Source organism: Pimephales promelas, chromosome 13 (genome assembly GCF_988280905.1).
Source record: "Pimephales promelas chromosome 13, fPimPro1.hap1.1, whole genome shotgun sequence".
In the NCBI taxonomy this organism is placed as follows: domain Eukaryota; kingdom Metazoa; phylum Chordata; class Actinopteri; order Cypriniformes; family Leuciscidae; genus Pimephales; species Pimephales promelas.
Genome location: NC_142781.1, coordinates 3,225,690 through 3,246,943, shown reverse-complemented (window position 1 = coordinate 3,246,943; position 21,254 = coordinate 3,225,690). Strand labels below are relative to the sequence as shown.

Genomic DNA, 21,254 nt, shown 5'->3' with positions numbered 1-21,254 from the left:
AATCCTTTGTCACTTCAAATGGAATAAATTTGAACATGTTAAAATGTAAAATAAATAAATAAATAAGTGCTTTCATGCTTTAATCTTGTCTCAACACTTAAAACACGAGACCTTCCCTGACTTCCTAGGTTGTCTATGAAAGCCTGTAGACTGATATTTAAGTGAAGGACTCGGGCCGGTTTCCCTGGGAAAATCAATTGGATGTGACGTTTCCACGTGCTCCCGAGAGCCGGGCCCCAGGTGAAATATAGGAATGAGGCCTTATACATTTGCACACATTTACCTGGATCATCCTAGAGGTCAGGATGTTCAGTTCAGTGCGGTCGCTAGCAGTATTAGCGGAGGTAGGACACTAGCTGGTGCATTGGGGTTATGTTCACAACACAATAACGCTAGGCTGTAAATCTACATTTCAAAATACATTTATTTTGAGTTATTTTAACAACAGATTTAAATGAAAATGAAAAATGACACACTTAAAATATTATTTCAACCAAAAATAAAGTACATGGGGTGTCAATGGGCTGTCAGAATCGAGATTCTGTGTGTAAATTAAATGATTAGTTCACTTTTGAAAAAACTTTTGCTGATAATTTACTCACCCCCATGTCATCCAAGATGTCCATGTCTTTCTTTCCTCAGTCGAAAAGAAATTAAGGTTTGTGATGAAAACAGTCCAGGATTTTTCTCCATATAATGGACTTCAATGGGAACCGGATGGTTCAAGGTCCAAAAGACAGTTAATAACAGTTTCAGATGCAGCTTCAAATGTCTTTAAACGACACCAGACGATGAATAAGGGTCTTATCATGCGAAACGATCGGTTATTTCAAAGCTTATTCCAAAAATTTAACTTTTCTGAGGACAAATGCCAGCCTTTCTCCATTCTGTGAGGCGCGTTTGTAACGTCACGTAATACGTAATTACGTTCAAAAGGTCACGGGCGACGTAGCCGAAAGTACAAAGTCAGTGTTTACAAGTTGAACGCATAGGTTGAACGTGCAAACTAACTCAAACGCAACAAAAACAACGATGTCGGACGATTTACAAAAACAACGATGTCGGACGATTTTGATTCTGTACTTCCGGCTACGTTGCCCGTGACCTTTTGAACGTAATTACGTATTACGTGACGTTGCAAACGCGCCTCACAATATATTACAAGGCTAGCATTTGTCCTTAGAAAAGTTACATTTTTGGAATAAGCTTTGAAATAACCGATCGTTTCGCATGATAAGACCCTTATTCATCGTCTGGTGTCGTTTAAAGACATTTGAAGCTGCATCTGAAACTGTTATTAACTGTCTTTTGGACCTTGAACCATCCGGTTCCCATTGAAGTCCATTATAAGGAGAAAAATCCTGGAATGTTTTCATCAAAAACCTAAATTTCTTTTCGACTGAGGAAAGAAAGACATGGACATCTTGGATGACATGGGGGTGAGTAAATTATCAGCAAAAGTTTTTTCAAAAGTGAACTAATCCTTTAACTGCGCATGCGCAAAACAATAAAAATATGATACGCAATAAACAATAGCACACGAGTAAAGAGCGCAATATTGCTTCAGATGTAAGATATTTGTATTAGCTACAAACAGGATACACAAGAAGCAGACGTTATAACGAACACATCAGCAATCGCTTGCTGAACGAGCATCTCGTATATATAAGAAGCGTTTTAGGGGGCCTTTGGGCCCCAAAGGTGGTTGCCTGCCTTTGTCTAATGGTAAGTCAACCTCTTCTGCTCAATTACACATGAAATGTATTTTATATACTCAGGATAATGCTGAAAGAGCCATTCTGCACTGTAATTTTGTCTCATATTTATTTCACGATATAATTAAACAGGCAATACACACGAGTGCCGAACAGCACGAGTGCAAATTTGAGATAGATTTAATACCACAGTTCAATAAATAAGAAGTTAGTATTATCTTCGATTTTAGACACAATATTGTCTGTTTTTGCTCAATTTTGCACACAGAAATATTAACAGCCAGAGCAGAATTGGTTTCGAGTGAACGAATCGGATGAACCAATGATTCAATGGCCCACGGATAGAGAGAGCCTTTACTTCATTCCATGAATCGGCCATTTAAAATAATCAAATGAATGAATGACTCAATGACTTACTCGATTGGAAACGTCTGTCTTATTTAGAGTATCATTTAATTATATATTTTTTCTTACTTTCATTTTAACAAAAAAAAAACAAAAAAAAAAACTAGGGCTGTGCAAAAATTAATTGCGATTAATCGCATCCAAAATAAAAGTCTGTGTTTACATAATATATTTGTGTGTGCTGTATATAATTATTTTGTATATATAAATACACACACATGCATGTATATATTTAAGAAAATGTGTTATTCATATATAAAATATTTATATTTATATAATATAGATCATGTATTTATATACAAATACAGAATTTAAGCGCAAATAATTCTTAAATATATACATGCATGTGTGTGTATTTATATATACAAAATAATTATATACAGCGCACACAAATATATTATGTAAACACAGACTTTTATTTTGGATGCGATTAATCGCAATTAATTTTTGCACAGCCCTAAAAAAAACTCATTAAAGGTAGAGCTAAATCACCCAAAAATAATTTTATTTAGTCGCCATCGACCTACTTTTTGTAATGTATTTCTCACAATAACGACTTTAAATCATCTTTTAGGCCAAATTTGATGTCACAATTAATTTGCGATAAACTAGACTACAAATTTGAATCGATTGACAGCCCTAATATACATAGCAAACAACTTTACCACACGTTTCTTTCCACTTGCTTTTCACAGCAGGTCGACTTAAGGAAGTTCAAATGAAACTGAGCACAGTTAATGTTCTCTAATCAAATCAAATTAGATTCAGAAATAAAAACCTCAATCAAACGGGAGGGGGGGGGGAGAGCGAGCAAGCTCCTCTGCATATTCTAATTTAAATAAAAATCATTAAATTGAGATGAAAATGAGTTATAATTACACGCGTTTGGGAAATTCCTCGAGAGTTCAAACGTAAACAGTGGAAAGACTACAAAGAGCGCAGTGTACCTGCCGAGCGAGCCGAGCTGGAGATAATTGCACAGTGAGTTTCAAACGCAGCTCGGGTCTTTGGGGTGGACAGAATCATTTGATTCCTCCTCGTTTAGCGTGCGAGAGAAGATGAGAGACGAGGCGGTTTACTGGAGCAGGAGCTCATGCACAGAATGGATAATGAAGCTCTTCCATGTCTGCTCTCCTCCACTTCTGCAAGCAGCTTTTTGGCCAGTTATCAAAAACCAGAGGACCAAAGTGCAATCTGCCGACTTTAAGAGCCAAACACGTATCCGAGGAAATAGATTAACCACTTTTTTAGTATTTATGGCTTTAATCTGCATGTATTGGGTGGACTGAGAGTGTATGAGCGTCTGATGCTTAGATGTCCAGAGACAACACCATCTGTTGAGAAAACTACATTTGCATTATTAAATAATCGATTCACTGATGCATCGTGATGTGATCTGTCCAGAAAACTGAAAAATATAGAAATATAAACTATACAAAATATCCCCGTGCTGAGCAAACAAACACGAAGAAGCCCTCAGAAACACAAGCGGCCGGAGACGTCTCTGATACTTCGCTATTATCAGTGTTGTGCAAGTTACTTCCAAACTGTAATACATTAGGTATTACTTGTTACTGTTATTTAAAAGTAATTCATTACCTTACAATATTACTGTCCCAGAATTGTAATGCGTTACATTACTCATGTATTACTTTTGAGTTACTTTCACCAAAATAACTAAGTAGAACTTAACTTTTGGGCTGTAACGATATGCAAAATGAAACCGAAATCGCGATTCGCCACACGACTCAGATCCACGAACGACACACCTCTTCCAACTCCAGCGTTATTCTCCTTACCGTCCAGATCCAATGCTGCCTTATCTTTAAATTATGCTATTAGTATTATTTGAAGTTAACATTATAAAATACGTAGACCTACACCACAAAACTAGTTGAGGATAAATTATTTAAATTGGGGAAGTCCAGCATTATGGACATGACATTTGCAGTCAAAACTTGAAATAAAAATTCTCAGAAAATTCATGTATTGAAACGTATATAGGCTACTTCCTTAAAGGACTCCAGACATTAGACAAATATCAGTCTATGTTTTATTTTTAATATTAGGGAAAAGACACACATTCATGCGTGACAAAAAATAGGAGGCAAAATCGATTTTTTGTAATTCTGTTAATTACACTGCGCAAATCGGATGAGGAAGGGTTGGCTCTCCAGTCTCCAAAGAACTTAAAATATTCATTTTATTTTAGTTTTCGTGTTCGCATTTATGAGGAAAAAACAATGTTACAGACGCGACCGCTCTGAACCGGCACTAAAAGACTGCTTTAAAACTTTCACATAGTCTGTTGCCTTTAAAAGCAGACAATACACTGTAATACAAGACTCACTGAACATCTAACGAGTAAAATATTACTGAAAATTGATTAGTAATGCCTTACACTACTGCGTTACAGCAAAAAGTAATATGTTACTGTAATGTATTACTTTTGTAATGCGTTACTCCCAACACTGGCTATTATAGATGCTTATACAACATTTACTGGCAGAGCAGAAACGCTGTAGTATAGCTTTAGTCTGAAGGTCTCAAGAGACGCTTTTAAAAGATTAACATCTTTGCACCTGAAACAGCATTTTAAAAACACGATTTTAAAAATCGAGACTCATTCTGGAATGATAACAGGTGAACTTGTTTCATAATGGATGAACGTTGACACTGTTATTGAACTGAATTAAATCAACATTGATTCAATTCTGAACTAATCACTGAAGTAAATTTAGCTATTGTCTTCTGTGGAGTTGCTAACTGTTTATTACTGTGAGCACTGCAAAATAAATTAATTAATAAATACAAATTTATACGATTAGCATTTTCGTCCTGTTGAAAAAGATTCAATCGAGTTTTGTAACAAGTTTTGTTTTCTGAAGAAAATCATTCAAATCAAGTGAGTTTAGGAAAAAAATATCTCTCAACAACGGGGTGAGAAAAATGTATTTCTCTGTTTTAAACATAAACTCACTTAATTGTGATTAATTTTTTCAGTAAACAAGACTCAAACATAACTGAAGTAATTAAATCAAGACAAAAAATACAGAGTAAGAAAACTTTTCTTTTTGTTTCAGAGTATTGTAGAAAGTTCAACATAAATGTGACTTGACTTGAAGGATCCCACTACTACAAATACACACACAGTCAATTGCTGGAGTATCTGTTTAAGTGGTTATTTTTTCTGGTTAATTAATTAATTTAGTCTCTTTTAATTAAGACATCACATAGTGTTAGCTGAACCTTCATTAACTAAACCAGCTTCTCATTTAATACCATGTATGATGATATACAAACACACTCAACCTCGGAGTATCAGGGCCTCTCTCTCTCTCTCTCTCGTCTAGTACTGTACGTACGCGTGGGCGTTTGCTGAGTGCGAATCGGAGCGTGACTGTGGAGTCCTTTCTTCATTTTCAAAGGTTTGTTTCTCTCACTGGTTTTATGGTCACAAAGCACTGGGAATATTGTGGTGAGAACGGGGAGGATTGGGTTAGCCAGTTTTTAAACGGACTGCCATGGCGAATGCGGAGACTGTCTGTCGGAATTACGCACCGTTTCAATATATTGGTATTAAATGCATTTTCTGAGAATTTATCAGTCAACTTGTTGATTAAAACCATTGATTAAAATGAAATACAATTTATAAAAACGAAATTCTTTTAAAAAACATAATAAGTCAGAATTACTGTGGGCTATGTCTGACCCATTCCAAATGTTTTCCGACATGGTGACTAGGGTTGGGTATCGTTTGAATTTGAACGATTCTGATTCCGATTCCGATTCCTTGTTTCGATTCTGGTTCCTAACGATTTTTGATTCCGATTCTTTTAAGAGGCAGGGTCAAAAAAGTTTAGCTAACCTTGCTAACCAACGGCCTTTCTGAAGGAAATACTCCTTCTGTCACAAATACTCCTTTTGTCACAAATTTTGCATTTTGCCGAGATTTCGTTATTTTTAGAAAAGTGAAGCCACACTTTGGACCGCCGACGTAAGCTACTCATGTTCGACTCGCGTGGTTATGCCAACACTTCCGGTAGACGCTTCTTCGTTGGTGTTGTTCAGCGGTTTCTTCTTCCGCTCGGCGGACTGTGAATATCAAAACTAGGAATCGAAATTTTAACTTTTGAACGATTCCGGGAAAAACGAAAAGTTAGTCTCGGTTCCAATCGATACTCGATTCTCGATACCCAACCCTAATGGTGACTCAACTACTGATGGACCGCTCCTTGATCCATCAGTGCTCGAGAGTCACATATCGGAAAATAAAACGTTTTAAACAACAATAAAACATCTCCTGTTAACTAGCAGAGCATTAATTTAGTTCGTTTAAATAAGAGATCTAGCGCTAAAATGTTTTGTTTTGAAATCAAGAGGAACGCGTGTTGCCGCTGCTGTCAGTTGTAGGCTATGCAGTGTTCTCTGTGGCGCACAGTCTTCACTCGGACGCGCACTTTAATCGCCTTTACGTCGGAGACTCTACTAATTCCGGTAAAATCAAGAAATAAACGTGTCCTATGCTTGATATTGACTGTAACCACAGATGGAGATATTCTGTTTTGATGAGCGAGAAAAAAAACTGTACCGTGGGCGGATTAGAACCCGTAACCTCTGGCACTCTGGGCAAAAGATCTACCACTAAACCACTGAGACACTCATACAAATTTTGGCGGATCAATGGATTTATTTACGGATTGAGCAGAAAGGCTGCACAGTTTGACAAATGTGTACCCAGCACTTCCGAATGTGTCTCTGAGTCTTTGCCCAGCAAATTTCAAACTGACGCCCGTGCTTAGGTGAATTTAGGGGGCGGCCGGGGGAGGGGGGGCGTTCCAACGTCTATGGTTGCCAGACGTACGATAATGAACGTATTTGTACGATAATTTTGAAAAAAGTGAGCAAGAATTATCAGATGTTCAAGTTGAGGAAGAGCTGAGACAAGACTATAGAGGTTTCAGTTTGGAGAGAATGAAACATTTCCTCAGCGGATAAAGGGAATGAGGAATGTTGAGACTATTTTCTTGATCTTTCCTATTTATTGACTCAGTAAAAAGTTTAATGAAACAAAAAGGTGAAGGATGTCTGTCAAATCCTGAGGTGCATCATCTGAAAAAGATTGTACAAAAAGTGCGTCCTCAGGCATTGAGTAATGATATGTCACAAGAATAACGGGCTGATATGAACCTGGCTTGTTGAGCTTTTTATCATCGCTCATCATAATGAATAATGGTTGTCGGAATAATGAAACTAAAAAAATATATATATATATAATGTTATGTTTTTGTAAGAAACTCACAGTACAAAGGAAAATGAAGTCGAATGGATGAAAGAGTGAGAAGGAAAGATTCATTAGACTGCTCTTATGAATAAGAAAACCAATATTGTATGATGTTACAGAAGTAATGCAAGGCAGAATAATTTTTATAATAGCAAAGATTGAAAATGTTACTGTGGAATTCATAAATGTCTATGCTCCTGTAAATCAATGGAAAGAATAATGTTTCTTGAAACTTTACAGTATATGATGTAATACAGAGGTTTTTTAGTACCGGTGTTCTGACAAATCATGCTACCCATCGAGATTTCCTACTTACCGTTTATGCGCATGTGCAGACTCACAGTTTTTTTAATTTATTTATTTATTTATTTATTTTACAAAAGGTACATTTTCCTGTTATAATGTATAATTTCCCTTTAAAAAATGCTTACTACCATATGAATATTTGTACGGTCAGCCAGCTGAAAAGGAATAACTGAAAGTTTCAGTTACTATAAGAAAAGGTGTACTTTGACAAGTCAAAGATGAACATTTTATGATAATTTTTACTTTTCACACCGTTTTAAAAATAAAAACAGTAGTCTACAGTATACAGTAGCTACTCATAACTTAGAATTGTATTAGAATTGTATTTCATACGACTTTAATCGGCATTCTGTGATCAATTCGCGCTACGGTAGCATTTTTCGACAAGGCAGCAAAAATCGACAGAACACCGGGTGGAGATTTTAATTGTACAAGTAATGATTTAGTTGAGCCTCATATGGCTTCAAGAAGTAAATGACTAAATATGATTAAATAAAACTGGTCAACTCTGTGATGTGTGGAGAATTTTTCATTGTAATGAAAGAGCTCATGTGAAGGAAAATTGCATTTCATAAGCAAGATTGGATCTTTTTTTTATTGTTTTAATCTTCACAAACAATGTTTTACATCTTGTGATATTTGTCCTGTTGGTTTCTCTGACCACTCAATGGTACAGTAGTAGCATGTGTTTTTATTAATTCTGCTAAATATAAGAGTTGCCTACTGGCATTTTAATAGTGCTTTATTTGAAGATGCTCACTTAAATGTTTTCCTTCTTTTCCCCAGACGTTTCTAAATAGCATAGCAGTAATGACTTTATGAACTTCTTTACTTAAAAGATTGATAATATCAGGGAAAAAAAAAGAAGATAACTATGCAACCGCCTACTACAGTATCACATCTTAGACTTTGGGGTGTTTTTTTGTTTCATTCATTGCTAAAGGAGAGGAAGAATTTTCTAAACTTGTTTAATCATCTCAATATGCTAGACCCTATACCGACTAAGTTACCGAAATAGATGCTTCCACGGGTCATAGATTCTCTTCTTAATATCATTAATTCGCCTTTTTCTCTATGATACGTACCAAAAACCTTTAAGCTGGCTATGATTAAACCGCTTGTTAAAAAAACGCAACTTGATCCTACAGAATTAGTCAATTACAGGCCAATCTTGAATATGCCTTTTCTGTCAAAGATACTGGAAAAAGCAGTATCCTCACAACTGTGTTTCCTGCGAGTATTTTCAATCAGGGTTTAGACCACATCATAGTACCGAGTCAGCTCTCATTAGAGTCACAAATGATCTGCTCTTATCATCCGATCGTGGTTGTATCTCTCTGTTACTTGATCTTAGTGCTGCATTTGATACAATTAACCACAACAATCTTTTAAATAGACTCGAAAATTATGTTGGCATAGTGGAACTGCACTAGCACGGTGTTAAATCATACTTATCTGATCAGTTTGTAGCAGTAAATGAAGAGATGTCTTATCGATCACAAGTTCAGTATGGTGTACCACAAGGCTCAGTACTAGGACCATTACTGTTCACTCTATACATGCTGCCATTAGGAGATATCATTAGGAAACATGGAATTAGCTTTCACTGTTATGCTGATGATACTCAGCTCTATATTTCTTCACGCCCTGACGAAACTGACCAATTCACAAAATTAACGGAATGCATAGCTGATGAAACATTGTATGACTAGCAATTTCCTACTACTAAACTCTGAATTATTGGAAAAACAACAACAACAAAAAAACTTCCTCACATAATAACCTGTCTAACACTTGATGGCTGCTCTGTTAAGTCTTCATCGTCGGTTAGGAACTTGGGTGTGACCTTTGATACCAATCTCTCATTTGAAAGTCACGTGTCCAGTATCTGTAAAACCGTAGAATCCGAACGAATAGTTTATTCGTTCATGACATCAAGACTAGATTACTGTAATGCTCTACCATCACCCTGATCCCATCAAAACCTCAACCAGCAACATTAAACCCTAGTTTCTCATTTGTCGTTACCTTCGGCGGCCAGGAGTGTGTTCCTAACGTAAAGCTCCAGGTCCTCTGCTCCTTTGCGGCTCCTCTCAGCATCAGCTGCCGTCTGCTCCCCATCAGCAGACACTTTAGTTGCCTACATGGAAAGAAAAAGAAGAAATAACTCTGAAAGCTCAATGAAATTTGACATAACCTCAGATCAGCCTCACATGATCTACCGCAGCTGTGTGAAGGAGAAACAAACACACAAGCAACCGACCTCGGTAACACCACACGGAGGAGAAAAACAACAAGACACATTAAATCTGACATCTCTGGGGCCAACTTGGACAAAAACTAAAAGAAATACTGCTAAACTACAACATTTCTAGTTTGGCAAAGAGTATTTGGAAGGTAAAAGTTACACAATCCCAAAAGGAAGAAGAAGAGCGCAAAGGTCTCCCAATTTAACTGGCTCTTGAACTTCTGTTTTTAACAAAAAGGCTGCTTTAGAACTGAAATAAATCAACTTTATCAAGACGCAGACGCCTCTATAAAGAAGACGCTGAAAGGTTCCCTTCAGCACAAATGAGCAGAACTGATGAAACACTTCAGACTTCAATAAGTTAATGTTCTGGCTTTCTTTCATGTTCAGAAACAAAACAACAAGGTCAGAGTCTTCCAGGAGTGATTCAGGAGGCGTGTAAAGCACAGTTTAACCAATCACAGGAGATTTACACAGAAACCTATGGTGCATATCAGCAGAAAAACATGCCCGGTTGTTTACCTCTATAAATATAAAGGAATGTGTCACAATGTAATTTGTGGAATTAAAAATCAGTCTGATACAGTAGCCACACCCGAACCTCTCAGTCTAATACGATAGTCACACCCCAATCTCTCAGTCTGCTACAGTAGCCACGCCCCAATCTCTCAGTCTGATACAGTAGTCACACCCCAATCTCTCGGTCTGATACAGTAGTCACACCCCAATCTCTCAGTCTGATACAGTAGCCACACCCCAATCTCTCGGTCTGATACAGTAGTCACACCCCAATCTCTCAGTCTGATACAGTAGCCACACCCCAATCTCTCATCTGATAAAGTAGCCACACCCCAATCTCTCAGTCTGCTACAGTAGTCACACCCCAATCTCTCAGTCTGATACAGTGGCCACGCCCCAATCTCTCAGTCTGATACAGTAGCCACGCCCCAATCTCTCAGTCTGATACAGTAGCCACACCCCAAACTCTCAGTCTGATACAGTAGCCACACCCCAAACTCTCAGTCTGCTATAGTAGCCACACCCCAAACTCTCAGTCTGCTATAGTAGCCACACCCCAATCTCTCGTCTGGTACAGTAGCCACACCCCAATCTCTCAGTCTGCTATAGTAGCCACACCCCAAACTCTCAGTCTGCTATAGTAGTCACACCCCAATCTCTCAGTCTGCTATAGTAGCCACACCCCAAACTCTCAGTCTGCTATAGTAGCCACACCCCAATCTCTCAGTCTGCTATAGTAGCCACACCCCAATCTCTCAGTCTGCTATAGTAGCCACACCCCAAACTCTCAGTCTGCTATAGTAGCCACACCCCAATCTCTCAGTCTGATACAGTAGCCACACCCCAAACTCTCAGTCTGCTATAGTAGCCACACCCCAATCTCTCAGTCTGCTATAGTAGCCACACCCCAAACTCTCAGTCTGCTATAGTAGCCACACCACAATCTCTCAGTCTGATACAGTAGCCACACCCCAATCTCTCAGTCTGCTATAGTAGCCACACCCCAAACTCTCAGTCTGCTATAGTAGCCACACCCCAATCTCTCAGTCTGCTATAGTAGCCACACCCCAAACTCTCAGTCTGCTATAGTAGCCACACCCCAATCTCTCAGTCTGATACAGTAGCCACACCCCAATCTCTCAGTCTGCTATAGTAGCCACACCCCAAACTCTCAGTCTGCTATAGTAGCCACACCCCAATCTCTCGTCTGGTACAGTAGCCACACCCCAATCTCTCAGTCTGCTATAGTAGCCACACCCCAATCTCTCAGTCTGATACAGTAGCCACACCCCAAACTCTCAGTCTGCTATAGTAGCCACACCCCAATCTCTCGTCTGGTACAGTAGCCACACCCCAATCTCTCAGTCTGCTATAGTAGCCACACCCCAAACTCTCAGTCTGATACAGTAGCCACACCCCAAACTCTCAGTCTGATACAGTAGCCACACCCCAATCTCTCAGTCTGATACAGTAGCCACACCCCAATCTCTCAGTCTGATACAGTAGCCACACCCCAAACTCTCAGTCTGCTATAGTAGCCACACCCCAATCTCTCGTCTGGTACAGTAGCCACACCCCAATCTCTCAGTCTGCTATAGTAGCCACACCCCAATCTCTCAGTCTGATGCAGTAGCCACGCCCCAATCTCTCAGTCTGATACAGTAGCCACACCCCAAACTCTCAGTCTGATACAGTAGCCACACCCCAAACTCTCAGTCTGCTATAGTAGCCACACCCCAATCTCTCGTCTGGTACAGTAGCCACACCCCAATCTCTCAGTCTGCTATAGTAGCCACACCCCAATCTCTCAGTCTGATACAGTAGCCACACCCCAAACTCTCAGTCTGCTATAGTAGCCACACCCCAATCTCTCGTCTGGTACAGTAGCCACACCCCAATCTCTCAGTCTGCTATAGTAGCCACACCCCAAACTCTCAGTCTGATACAGTAGCCACACCCCAATCTCTCAGTCTGATACAGTAGCCACACCCCAAACTCTCAGTCTGATACAGTAGCCACACCCCAAACTCTCAGTCTGCTATAGTAGCCACACCCCAATCTCTCAGTCTGATACAGTAGCCACACCCCAATCTCTCAGTCTGCTATAGTAGCCACACCCCAAACTCTCAGTCTGCTATAGTAGCCACACCCCAATCTCTCGTCTGGTACAGTAGCCACACCCCAATCTCTCAGTCTGCTATAGTAGCCACACCCCAATCTCTCAGTCTGATACAGTAGCCACACCCCAAACTCTCAGTCTGCTATAGTAGCCACACCCCAATCTCTCAGTCTGATACAGTAGCCACACCCCAAACTCTCAGTCTGCTATAGTAGCCACACCCCAATCTCTCGTCTGGTACAGTAGCCACACCCCAATCTCTCAGTCTGCTATAGTAGCCACACCCCAAACTCTCAGTCTGATACAGTAGCCACACCCCAAACTCTCAGTCTGATACAGTAGCCACACCCCAATCTCTCAGTCTGATACAGTAGCCACACCCCAAACTCTCAGTCTGCTATAGTAGCCACACCCCAATCTCTCGTCTGGTACAGTAGCCACACCCCAATCTCTCAGTCTGATACAGTAGCCACACCCCAAACTCTCAGTCTGATACAGTAGCCACACCCCAAACTCTCAGTCTGCTATAGTAGCCACACCCCAATCTCTCGTCTGGTACAGTAGCCACACCCCAATCTCTCAGTCTGCTATAGTAGCCACACCCCAATCTCTCGTCTGGTACAGTAGCCACACCCCAATCTCTCAGTCTGATACAGTAGCCACACCCCAAACTCTCGGTCTGATACAGTAGCCACACCCCAATCTCTCGTCTGGTACAGTAGCCACGCCCCAATCTCTCAGTCTGATACAGTAGCCACACCCCAAACTCTCGGTCTGATACAGTAGCCACACCCCAATCTCTCAGTCTGATACAGTAGCCACGCCCCAATCTCTCAGTCTGATACAGTAGCCACACCCCAAACTCTCAGTGTGATACAGTAGCTACGCCCCAATCTCTTTCTGATACAGTAGCCACGCCCCAATCTCTCAGTCTGTTACAGTAGCCACACCCCAATCTCTCGTCTGGTACAGTAGCCACGCCCCAATCTCTCAGTCTGATACAGTAGCCACACCCCAAACTCTCGGTCTGATACAGTAGCCACACCCCAATCTCTCAGTCTGATACAGTAGCCACGCCCCAATCTCTCAGTCTGATACAGTAGCCACACCCCAAACTCTCAGTGTGATACAGTAGCCACACCCCAATCTCTCAGTCTGATACAGTAGCCACGCCCCAATCTCTCAGTCTGATACAGTAGCCACACCCCAAACTCTCAGTGTGATACAGTAGCTACGCCCCAATCTCTTTCTGATACAGTAGCCACGCCCCAATCTCTCAGTCTGATACAGTAGCCACGCCCAAACGTTTGTTTGTAACTCACCCGGCTGAGCAGTTCGTCCATTTCGGTGACCAGACTGCCCAGGTTACTGTCGGCCAGCTGAAGCAGTCTCTCTGGCGCTCTTTGTGGGGAAAGCATGTGCTGCAAAGCCAGGAGGATGAAATATTATTATCATGAGCATATTAACTGACAGGTGGAGTCATGTCACCATAGAAACCAGGATGACACAGGAGTGTCGTCCATGAAGTTTCTGGCCCATGAGGCTTCATTTGACATCACTGAATTATGAATCATTTTTATGAATAATTCCAGAAGAGCCATAAATGCAAAACATTTTATCATTTGTAAACAACTCAAATATAGATGCTAATTAGCACTAGATCAGTCTATTTGATGAGATCAATGTTTTTTTTTCTTCCAAATTAATCAAATCATTTTTAGGTTATTATTATTGTTTTTTTCAGTGTAGAGAGCATACAAACAATCAAAGTTCCAGCAGAATACTTTTACAGACATTTCTGATGTGTGTATCCATGTGCATCTTGTAAATAAAATAGATATATAAAATTAGGACTGAATGTCAATTGATTATATCCATGATTACAAACAGAGGAAAGTCCTAAAATGAAGATAATTGGAGAAAATTTAGTAAATCGACAATACAACAAGTGACAACAAGTCAGTATATTGTAATTGTATTTCATATCATTCTATCACTGGCCTAGTCAGCATATTTCATGTTTGCAAATGAGTTTATGAATTGGAGGTAGACATAGGTAGCATCTTTTTCAATGCAATAATGCATCCATACATTAGTGCACAGCACTGACAGTAAAAATCATCATGACTGTTGAATGCTCAGGACCCCTATGCAGCCCAACTTGCTCACCTTCAGCTCCTCCGTCATGTTCTCGAACCGATAGAGCACTTTATATGGCAGGGGGAGGGGCAGAGTGAGATTGACACTGCCAATCAAACGCAGCAAACGCTCCATGTCACGAATCAAGAGCCCTGCGCAGTCATCGTCACACGCTGAAACACAGAGACTAGGATCAACACATGACAACACATCAGACTCCAACAGTATCACATGCACATTGACTCCCACAGGCAGAGTTCACACTGCATGCTGTGTCCATTAGAAGCCACCGTACAAGGTCACATGAAAAAAAACCCTCAGATAATCATATTCATGATCAAGGTTCAAAGGTCCATGTGTGCTGCATCAATATGGGAACATAAGTGGACAGTAACAAAGTATTTTATCACCTACGGTAAGTGCTTCATTCGGTACAGTTACTTACAGTAATCAGAGTATTTTAATCTTGAAAAACGCTTAAAATTAATAATAATGACATCTTACTCGTGAAAAAACAATCATTTTATTTCAGCTAGTCGCCAAAGCAACATTTCTCATTTTCAATGAGTTTAACTTAATAACCCAAACTAAAAGTAAACTGAAATAGAATGAATAAAAACTTTATAGACACTAATAAAAATGACTAAAACCTAAATAAAAATAAAAACAGATATACATAAATGGTTGTATATAAATATGCTGCATGACAAATAACTTTAAAGGGGAGTGGTTTTGAACTCAACATTTAAACTCTACAGGAACTGAATAAGGAATAATGAGACTGTTACAGTAGCTCCGCCTTCTGGATTCCGTGTCACTGAGCCATACCGAGTACACCTGAGGAACGAGCGAGGGGGCTTTGGAGGAGGACGTGGAGCTGGTGACGGGCAGGGAAGAGGAGGAGTTGGTGGAGACAGACGCCGTAGTGGAGCTTTGGCTGAAGGGCTGGGTGCCCCAGAGGAACCGGTGGAGCAGAGAGGCCGGCGGGCCAGGGTGGAGACATGGGCGTGTAGGCTCAAGGTGAGCGGGGATTCAACCTTACGCGGAGGTGGTGGAGGGGAAGCTTAAGCTTAACCAGCAGAGGAGACAGGACTAGGAAAACAGGGGGGAATGCCGGAGGGAGCAGATTTCCGGACGGGACCAGCGAAGACGGAGAAGATTCGAGGGTGGGGACCTGGGGAGGAAACTTCAGAGGGATTACAGATCTCCGCTCCTGGTTTTGAGATGGACTGAGCCTCATGCGAAAAGCTGACTTCTGCCTGATGAAACTACAAACTATTTTTAGCAAAACAATTCTTCAATTTTTTATAATTCTGACTCTTAAATTAAATTGTATTACATTGACTGTACTTTTAAAGCGTTAGTTCACCCAAAAATGAACCTTCTGTCAGTAATTACCCACCGCTTCTGTGTTATACGTCACACGCATCACACCGGCGTCGGCCAACGTGTGAGCCTACGTGTGACTTATAACACAGAAGCGCTACGCTGTTCTCGAGGCCCACAGTGAAGGAAATGGATAGTTGAATAAAGTCGTTATTTTTGTTAGTTTTTTTGCGCACAAAAAATATTCTCGTCGCCACTGTAGTCACTCAGACTATTCACTCAGACAATGTCTTTAAATACTTTTCTTGGCCGACCAGTTTCAATCCCTTAAGAAGCCTATGGAGGAGTGATCCAGCTCTTAGATTTAATCAGAAATACGCACAGCTTCTAAGCGGGGTAAAGTTAGTTTTGTTTTTGATATTGACCAGACCTTCATTGAAAAATGGCAATTACCTCCAAAAACGACTTAGCCAAATATGACTTCGCTCTATATAATAAGCACTGCCCCTCAAAAGCTGCCGCAATGCGAGTTTCGGCGGGAAAGCTCGCTCTTGACGGAGACGCGAGTAAGGGACCGTGTGGAAAGTGCACTTTTTCTGACACGTTTGTTCAAACACTGTATACAATTTTCAACACTTGACAAGCTACAATCCTGGTTATGGCCGTTCCGTTGCCGACAATCTCTGCCTACGGTTTACCAATGACAACTGACTGGGTCATTTGACCAATCGCCGCAGATTCACGTCACTCAAAGGAGGTGTTTGGGAAAATGAATCGTCGAACAAATCATTTGGGTAGTCGTTGAGCAAATCGGGTAAAAATAAATGCATATTATAAGACAAATAAAGTGTTTTTTATACTTGCATGCACGTCAAACTGTTTTTGGGGACTCCTAAAACAAAAATAGGAACATTTCAAATGCTATGATAGGGGCTCTTTAAAAACAAGGACAAATACATGTACTGGAGTAATATTTGAGCAGGGCATTACTATCCATCCCTGTCTGTGAATATAGAGTTCAGGGGCAGACTGGCCATCTGTGTGATCTGGAGAATAACCAACACTATCTCACGACCAATTCGTACGAATTCGACGCATGATTAAAAAGTGTCTAATTCGTACTAATTCATACGACCTCAATCGTACTAATTCGTACGATTTGTCTAAACCCACGTGATGGTTAAGTTTAGGGGCGGGGTAAGGGGTAGGTCATTCGTACGAATTCATACGAATTGGCCAATTCGTAAAATATGTACGATTTAGCAAAATCGTATTAATTCGTACGAGTGAGGTCCTATGAATTGTTACGAATAAGTCACTTTTTAATCATTCGTCGAATTCGTACGACTTGGTCGTGAGATCGGGTTGGAATAACTGAACTCTAGGACGGCCGGCGGGACGGCCCCCCACCCGCCACACACGCAGTCACAGACATCCCGGAAGTACCGGGAGTCTCCCGCATATTGATAGCGGCTCCCTGATGCCCGCAAATTAGTTAAAATTTCCCGGAATCTAGAGCGAGCGAGAGCGCGCATGCGTAGCGCACACGGCAGAGAGAGGGAGCGAGCGAGAGACCTTGCGTGTGTGTGCTAGTGTGCGCGTGTGCCTCACGAAGCGCATGTACACTCTTAGAAGAAAAGGTTCTATATAGAACCAAAAAGGTTCTATCAGCGCTACATATTTGAAACCCCTAAAAGGTTCTATACACTCTTAAAAAAAAGTTCCTCTGGGTTCTACTTGGCCAATAGAACCTTTTACCAACAAAAAAAAATGGTTCTATATAGAACCATTTTGGAGTTCCATATATGAAGCGGGGGATGGAACCATTGCTGGTTCTAAATAGAACCATTTCTTCTAAGAGTGTAAGGACCCAACCAATCAATTCTCAGTGCGGGCGGGCTTTTATCTCTACTACTCCCTAACCGAATGAATCAGAAATTACTTTGCAAGTGTTACTTGGTAACAACGATGTTAGGAAGTGGTATTATTATTTGTGCAGTAGCAAAGATTAATTACTAGATAAATTAATTAAGATTATTAAGTAATAAATTCATTTTAAGGCAGCATGGAATTGTTTGTATAATAGGCTGTTAGCTATAATTTGGATGGTATAGTATCACAATTAAAGTCTTGTGACACTCATGCCGGGCGGCAGGCGTTATTGTTGTTGCCGAGTTTCCACGCGGCGATTGGTTTGGACCGGGCCTAGTCAAAGTCCAGGACCGTTTTTTAATCCCTGGTAGAGTTAGTGTGTGTGTGTGTGTGTGTGTGAGATGGTAGGTTTTGAGGAGGATTAGTGTAAGTGGAGAGAATATAGATGCACAGTATAAAAAACCATTACATCTATTGTACTGTATGTCCCCATTTAGATAGCTAAGTAAACATGAGTGCATGTGTGTGTGTGTGTGAGAGAGGGCACACGCTGTCTGAAAGGACAACCATGTTAACATCCAAGGATGGACAGGTCCTGGGGCGAGAATGCTGTTAACGAATGTCATTGGCCTCTTCTGTCTTCCATCCTCTGCTATCACAACATCACTTGCACTCATCCAATATCCATGCATAGTGTCCCTTCACCTGCACCTCTCTCTTTATCTCTCTCTTTCGATTAAACGTGAACGCGGTGGAAACTCCAGGGAGAAGGACTTCTCAAGCGTGAAATTTAACACTGAGTGTGAAACAGCTCCTGGCCGCCTATTATGAGTGTCTGACACGCCACAAGCGACAGCGGGAGGAGAGAGACACCAGCAGGCGCGTGGCTCTCGCCCGGACAGAAAGCGCCGCTCAATTTAACCTCCTGAAAAAATGGAGCTATTAAGATTTCTAGCGAGGAAGTCTTTCACACACACAACGCAGAGTGAGTACAGGTGTGAAGAGACCTGAGAAGAGAAAGGCTGCACTGAAGAGTTCATTGTTCCTCGGGGTTTTTTACGCCTGTGTTTTTAAGTTACATGATCACATTAGTTTTAGTTTATTACACATCCCTTTAAAAGTTACATTAAAAGTCATTTCATTATAGTTATATCCAATTTAAAGTGCTTTAGCTGCTGCAAACACTTTGAACCTGATACGGTATAATTCACGTGAGACTGAGATCAATAAAATCATCATCATAATAATTATCAGGGCTGTCAAACGATTAATTATGATTAATCGCATCCAAAACAAAAGTTTTGTTTACATACTATATGTGGGCGCACTGTGTATAATTATTTTATATTTATAAATACACACACATGCTTGTATATATATTTAAGAAATATTTTCATACTGTATATAGATTTATATATAATTTAAATTATATATAAATATAAATATATTATATATTTAAATAACATTTTTTTGTGTATATATATATATATATACAGTATATACAAAATAATTATACACAGTGTACCCACATATATTATATAAACACAAACTTTAATTTTGGATGCGATTAATCGTTTGACAGCCCTAATAATTATTAATTTAAAATGTAATATATTATACATTTAAATGGCAAATATAAGGCAACAATTAATAACTTTTGAATTTTTGTACTTTAAAATATACTGATTTAAATTGAAATCATACAATTAGATCAATTACTATTTCAACAATTCTTTTATATTGTAAATAGGGCTGTGCAAAAATTAATTATGATTAATCGCATCCAAAATAAAAGTTTTTGTTTACATACTATATGTGGGCGCACTGTGTATAATTATTTTATATTTATAAATACACACACATGCTTGTATATATATTTAAGAAGTATTTTCATACTGTATATAGATTTATATATAATTTAAATTATATATAAATATAAATATTATATATTTAAATAACATTTTTGTGTATATATATATATACAGTATATACAAAATAATTATACACAGTGTACCCACATATATTATATAAACACAAACTTTAATTTTGGATGCGATTAATCGTTTGACAGCCCTAATAATTATTAATTTAAAATGTAATATATTATACATTTAAATTGCAAATATAAGGGAACAATTAATAACTTTTGAATTTTTGTACTTTAAAATATACTGATTTAAATTGAAATCATACAATTAGATCAATTACTATTTCAACAATTCTTTTATATTGTAAATAGGGCTGTGCAAAAATTAATTATGATTAATCGCATCCAAAATAAAAGTCTGTGTTTACATAATATATTTGTGTGTGCTGTATATAATTATTTTGTATATATAAATACACACACATGCATGTATATATTTAAGAAAATGTGTTATTCATAAATAAAATATTTATATTTATATAATATAGATTATGTATTTATTTATATATACAGAATTTAAGCGCAAATAATTCTTAAATATATACATGCATGCATAGGTATTTATATATACAAAATAATTATATACAGCACACACAAATATATTATGTTTACACAGACTTTTATTTTGGATGCGATTAATTGCAATTAATTTTTGCACAGCCTTAATTGTAAAATAAATAAATAAATAAATAAATCAAGAAAAAAGCATTTAAAAAATAAATAATAAAAATATTAATATCTTACAGAACAACAGTAAAATGACAATTATTTCTCAGGACAGAAAACTCTAATTTGATGCAACACAAGTCACGCAAACACACACCCAGAAAAAACACATGCATAATTACCCAATCTGTCCAGTCACACGATGATAAACAGCCGATCGCTGACGCACACACAGTGTGAGGAGCAGGTGCTGCGACACACACCACAATCTGATCTCTGCGAGCTCAGGCCACACTTACCGCACAAGTAAACACTCATTTTGTGAGGGGAAATCTGAGCATGTCTAATTAAACTCGGTTATTAGGGTGTTTATGGCACGGAGGGAACAGACCAGATCGGCTTAACCAATAATATTCACTCACATGTGGAAGCCTTAAAGGTACGCTACCAAAACAGCTGAGTGGTGTGAAGTGTGTGTTAGAGCAGGGGCGATACGTACACACGATGCCCTCAGGGCCACACACATGCCTCTCCATGCACCGGTCACACTTCCGTCCGCTGGCACCGGGACGGCACTGGCACTGTCCGGAGCGCGCGTCACACACTGCGGGGAACGCCCCGTACGCGTCACACTTACACTCCTCGCAGCGGCCGCCCAACACACTCGGGTCACCGTGGAAGCCAGGAGCGCACCTGAGGACAGCCGTTACACTTTTCAGAAACACCGT

General features: G+C 39.5%; 1 protein-coding gene across 4 annotated transcripts in view; it reads right to left on the bottom strand.

Moving 5' to 3' along the window:
- Positions 1-21,254, bottom strand: part of lama2 (laminin, alpha 2) — a 303,798-nt gene that overhangs the window by 49,354 nt on the left and 233,190 nt on the right. For all 4 annotated transcript variants that reach the window (XM_089118335.1, XM_089118333.1, XM_089118331.1 and 1 more), the window contains 4 exons: positions 21,026-21,219; positions 14,766-14,908; positions 13,919-14,017; positions 9,739-9,850 (listed from right to left, as the gene is read on the bottom strand). In XM_089118335.1, the coding sequence (XP_088974461.1) occupies positions 9,739-9,850; positions 13,919-14,017; positions 14,766-14,908; positions 21,026-21,219 (548 nt within the window). The remainder of the gene's footprint in view (positions 1-9,738; positions 9,851-13,918; positions 14,018-14,765; positions 14,909-21,025; positions 21,220-21,254) is intronic.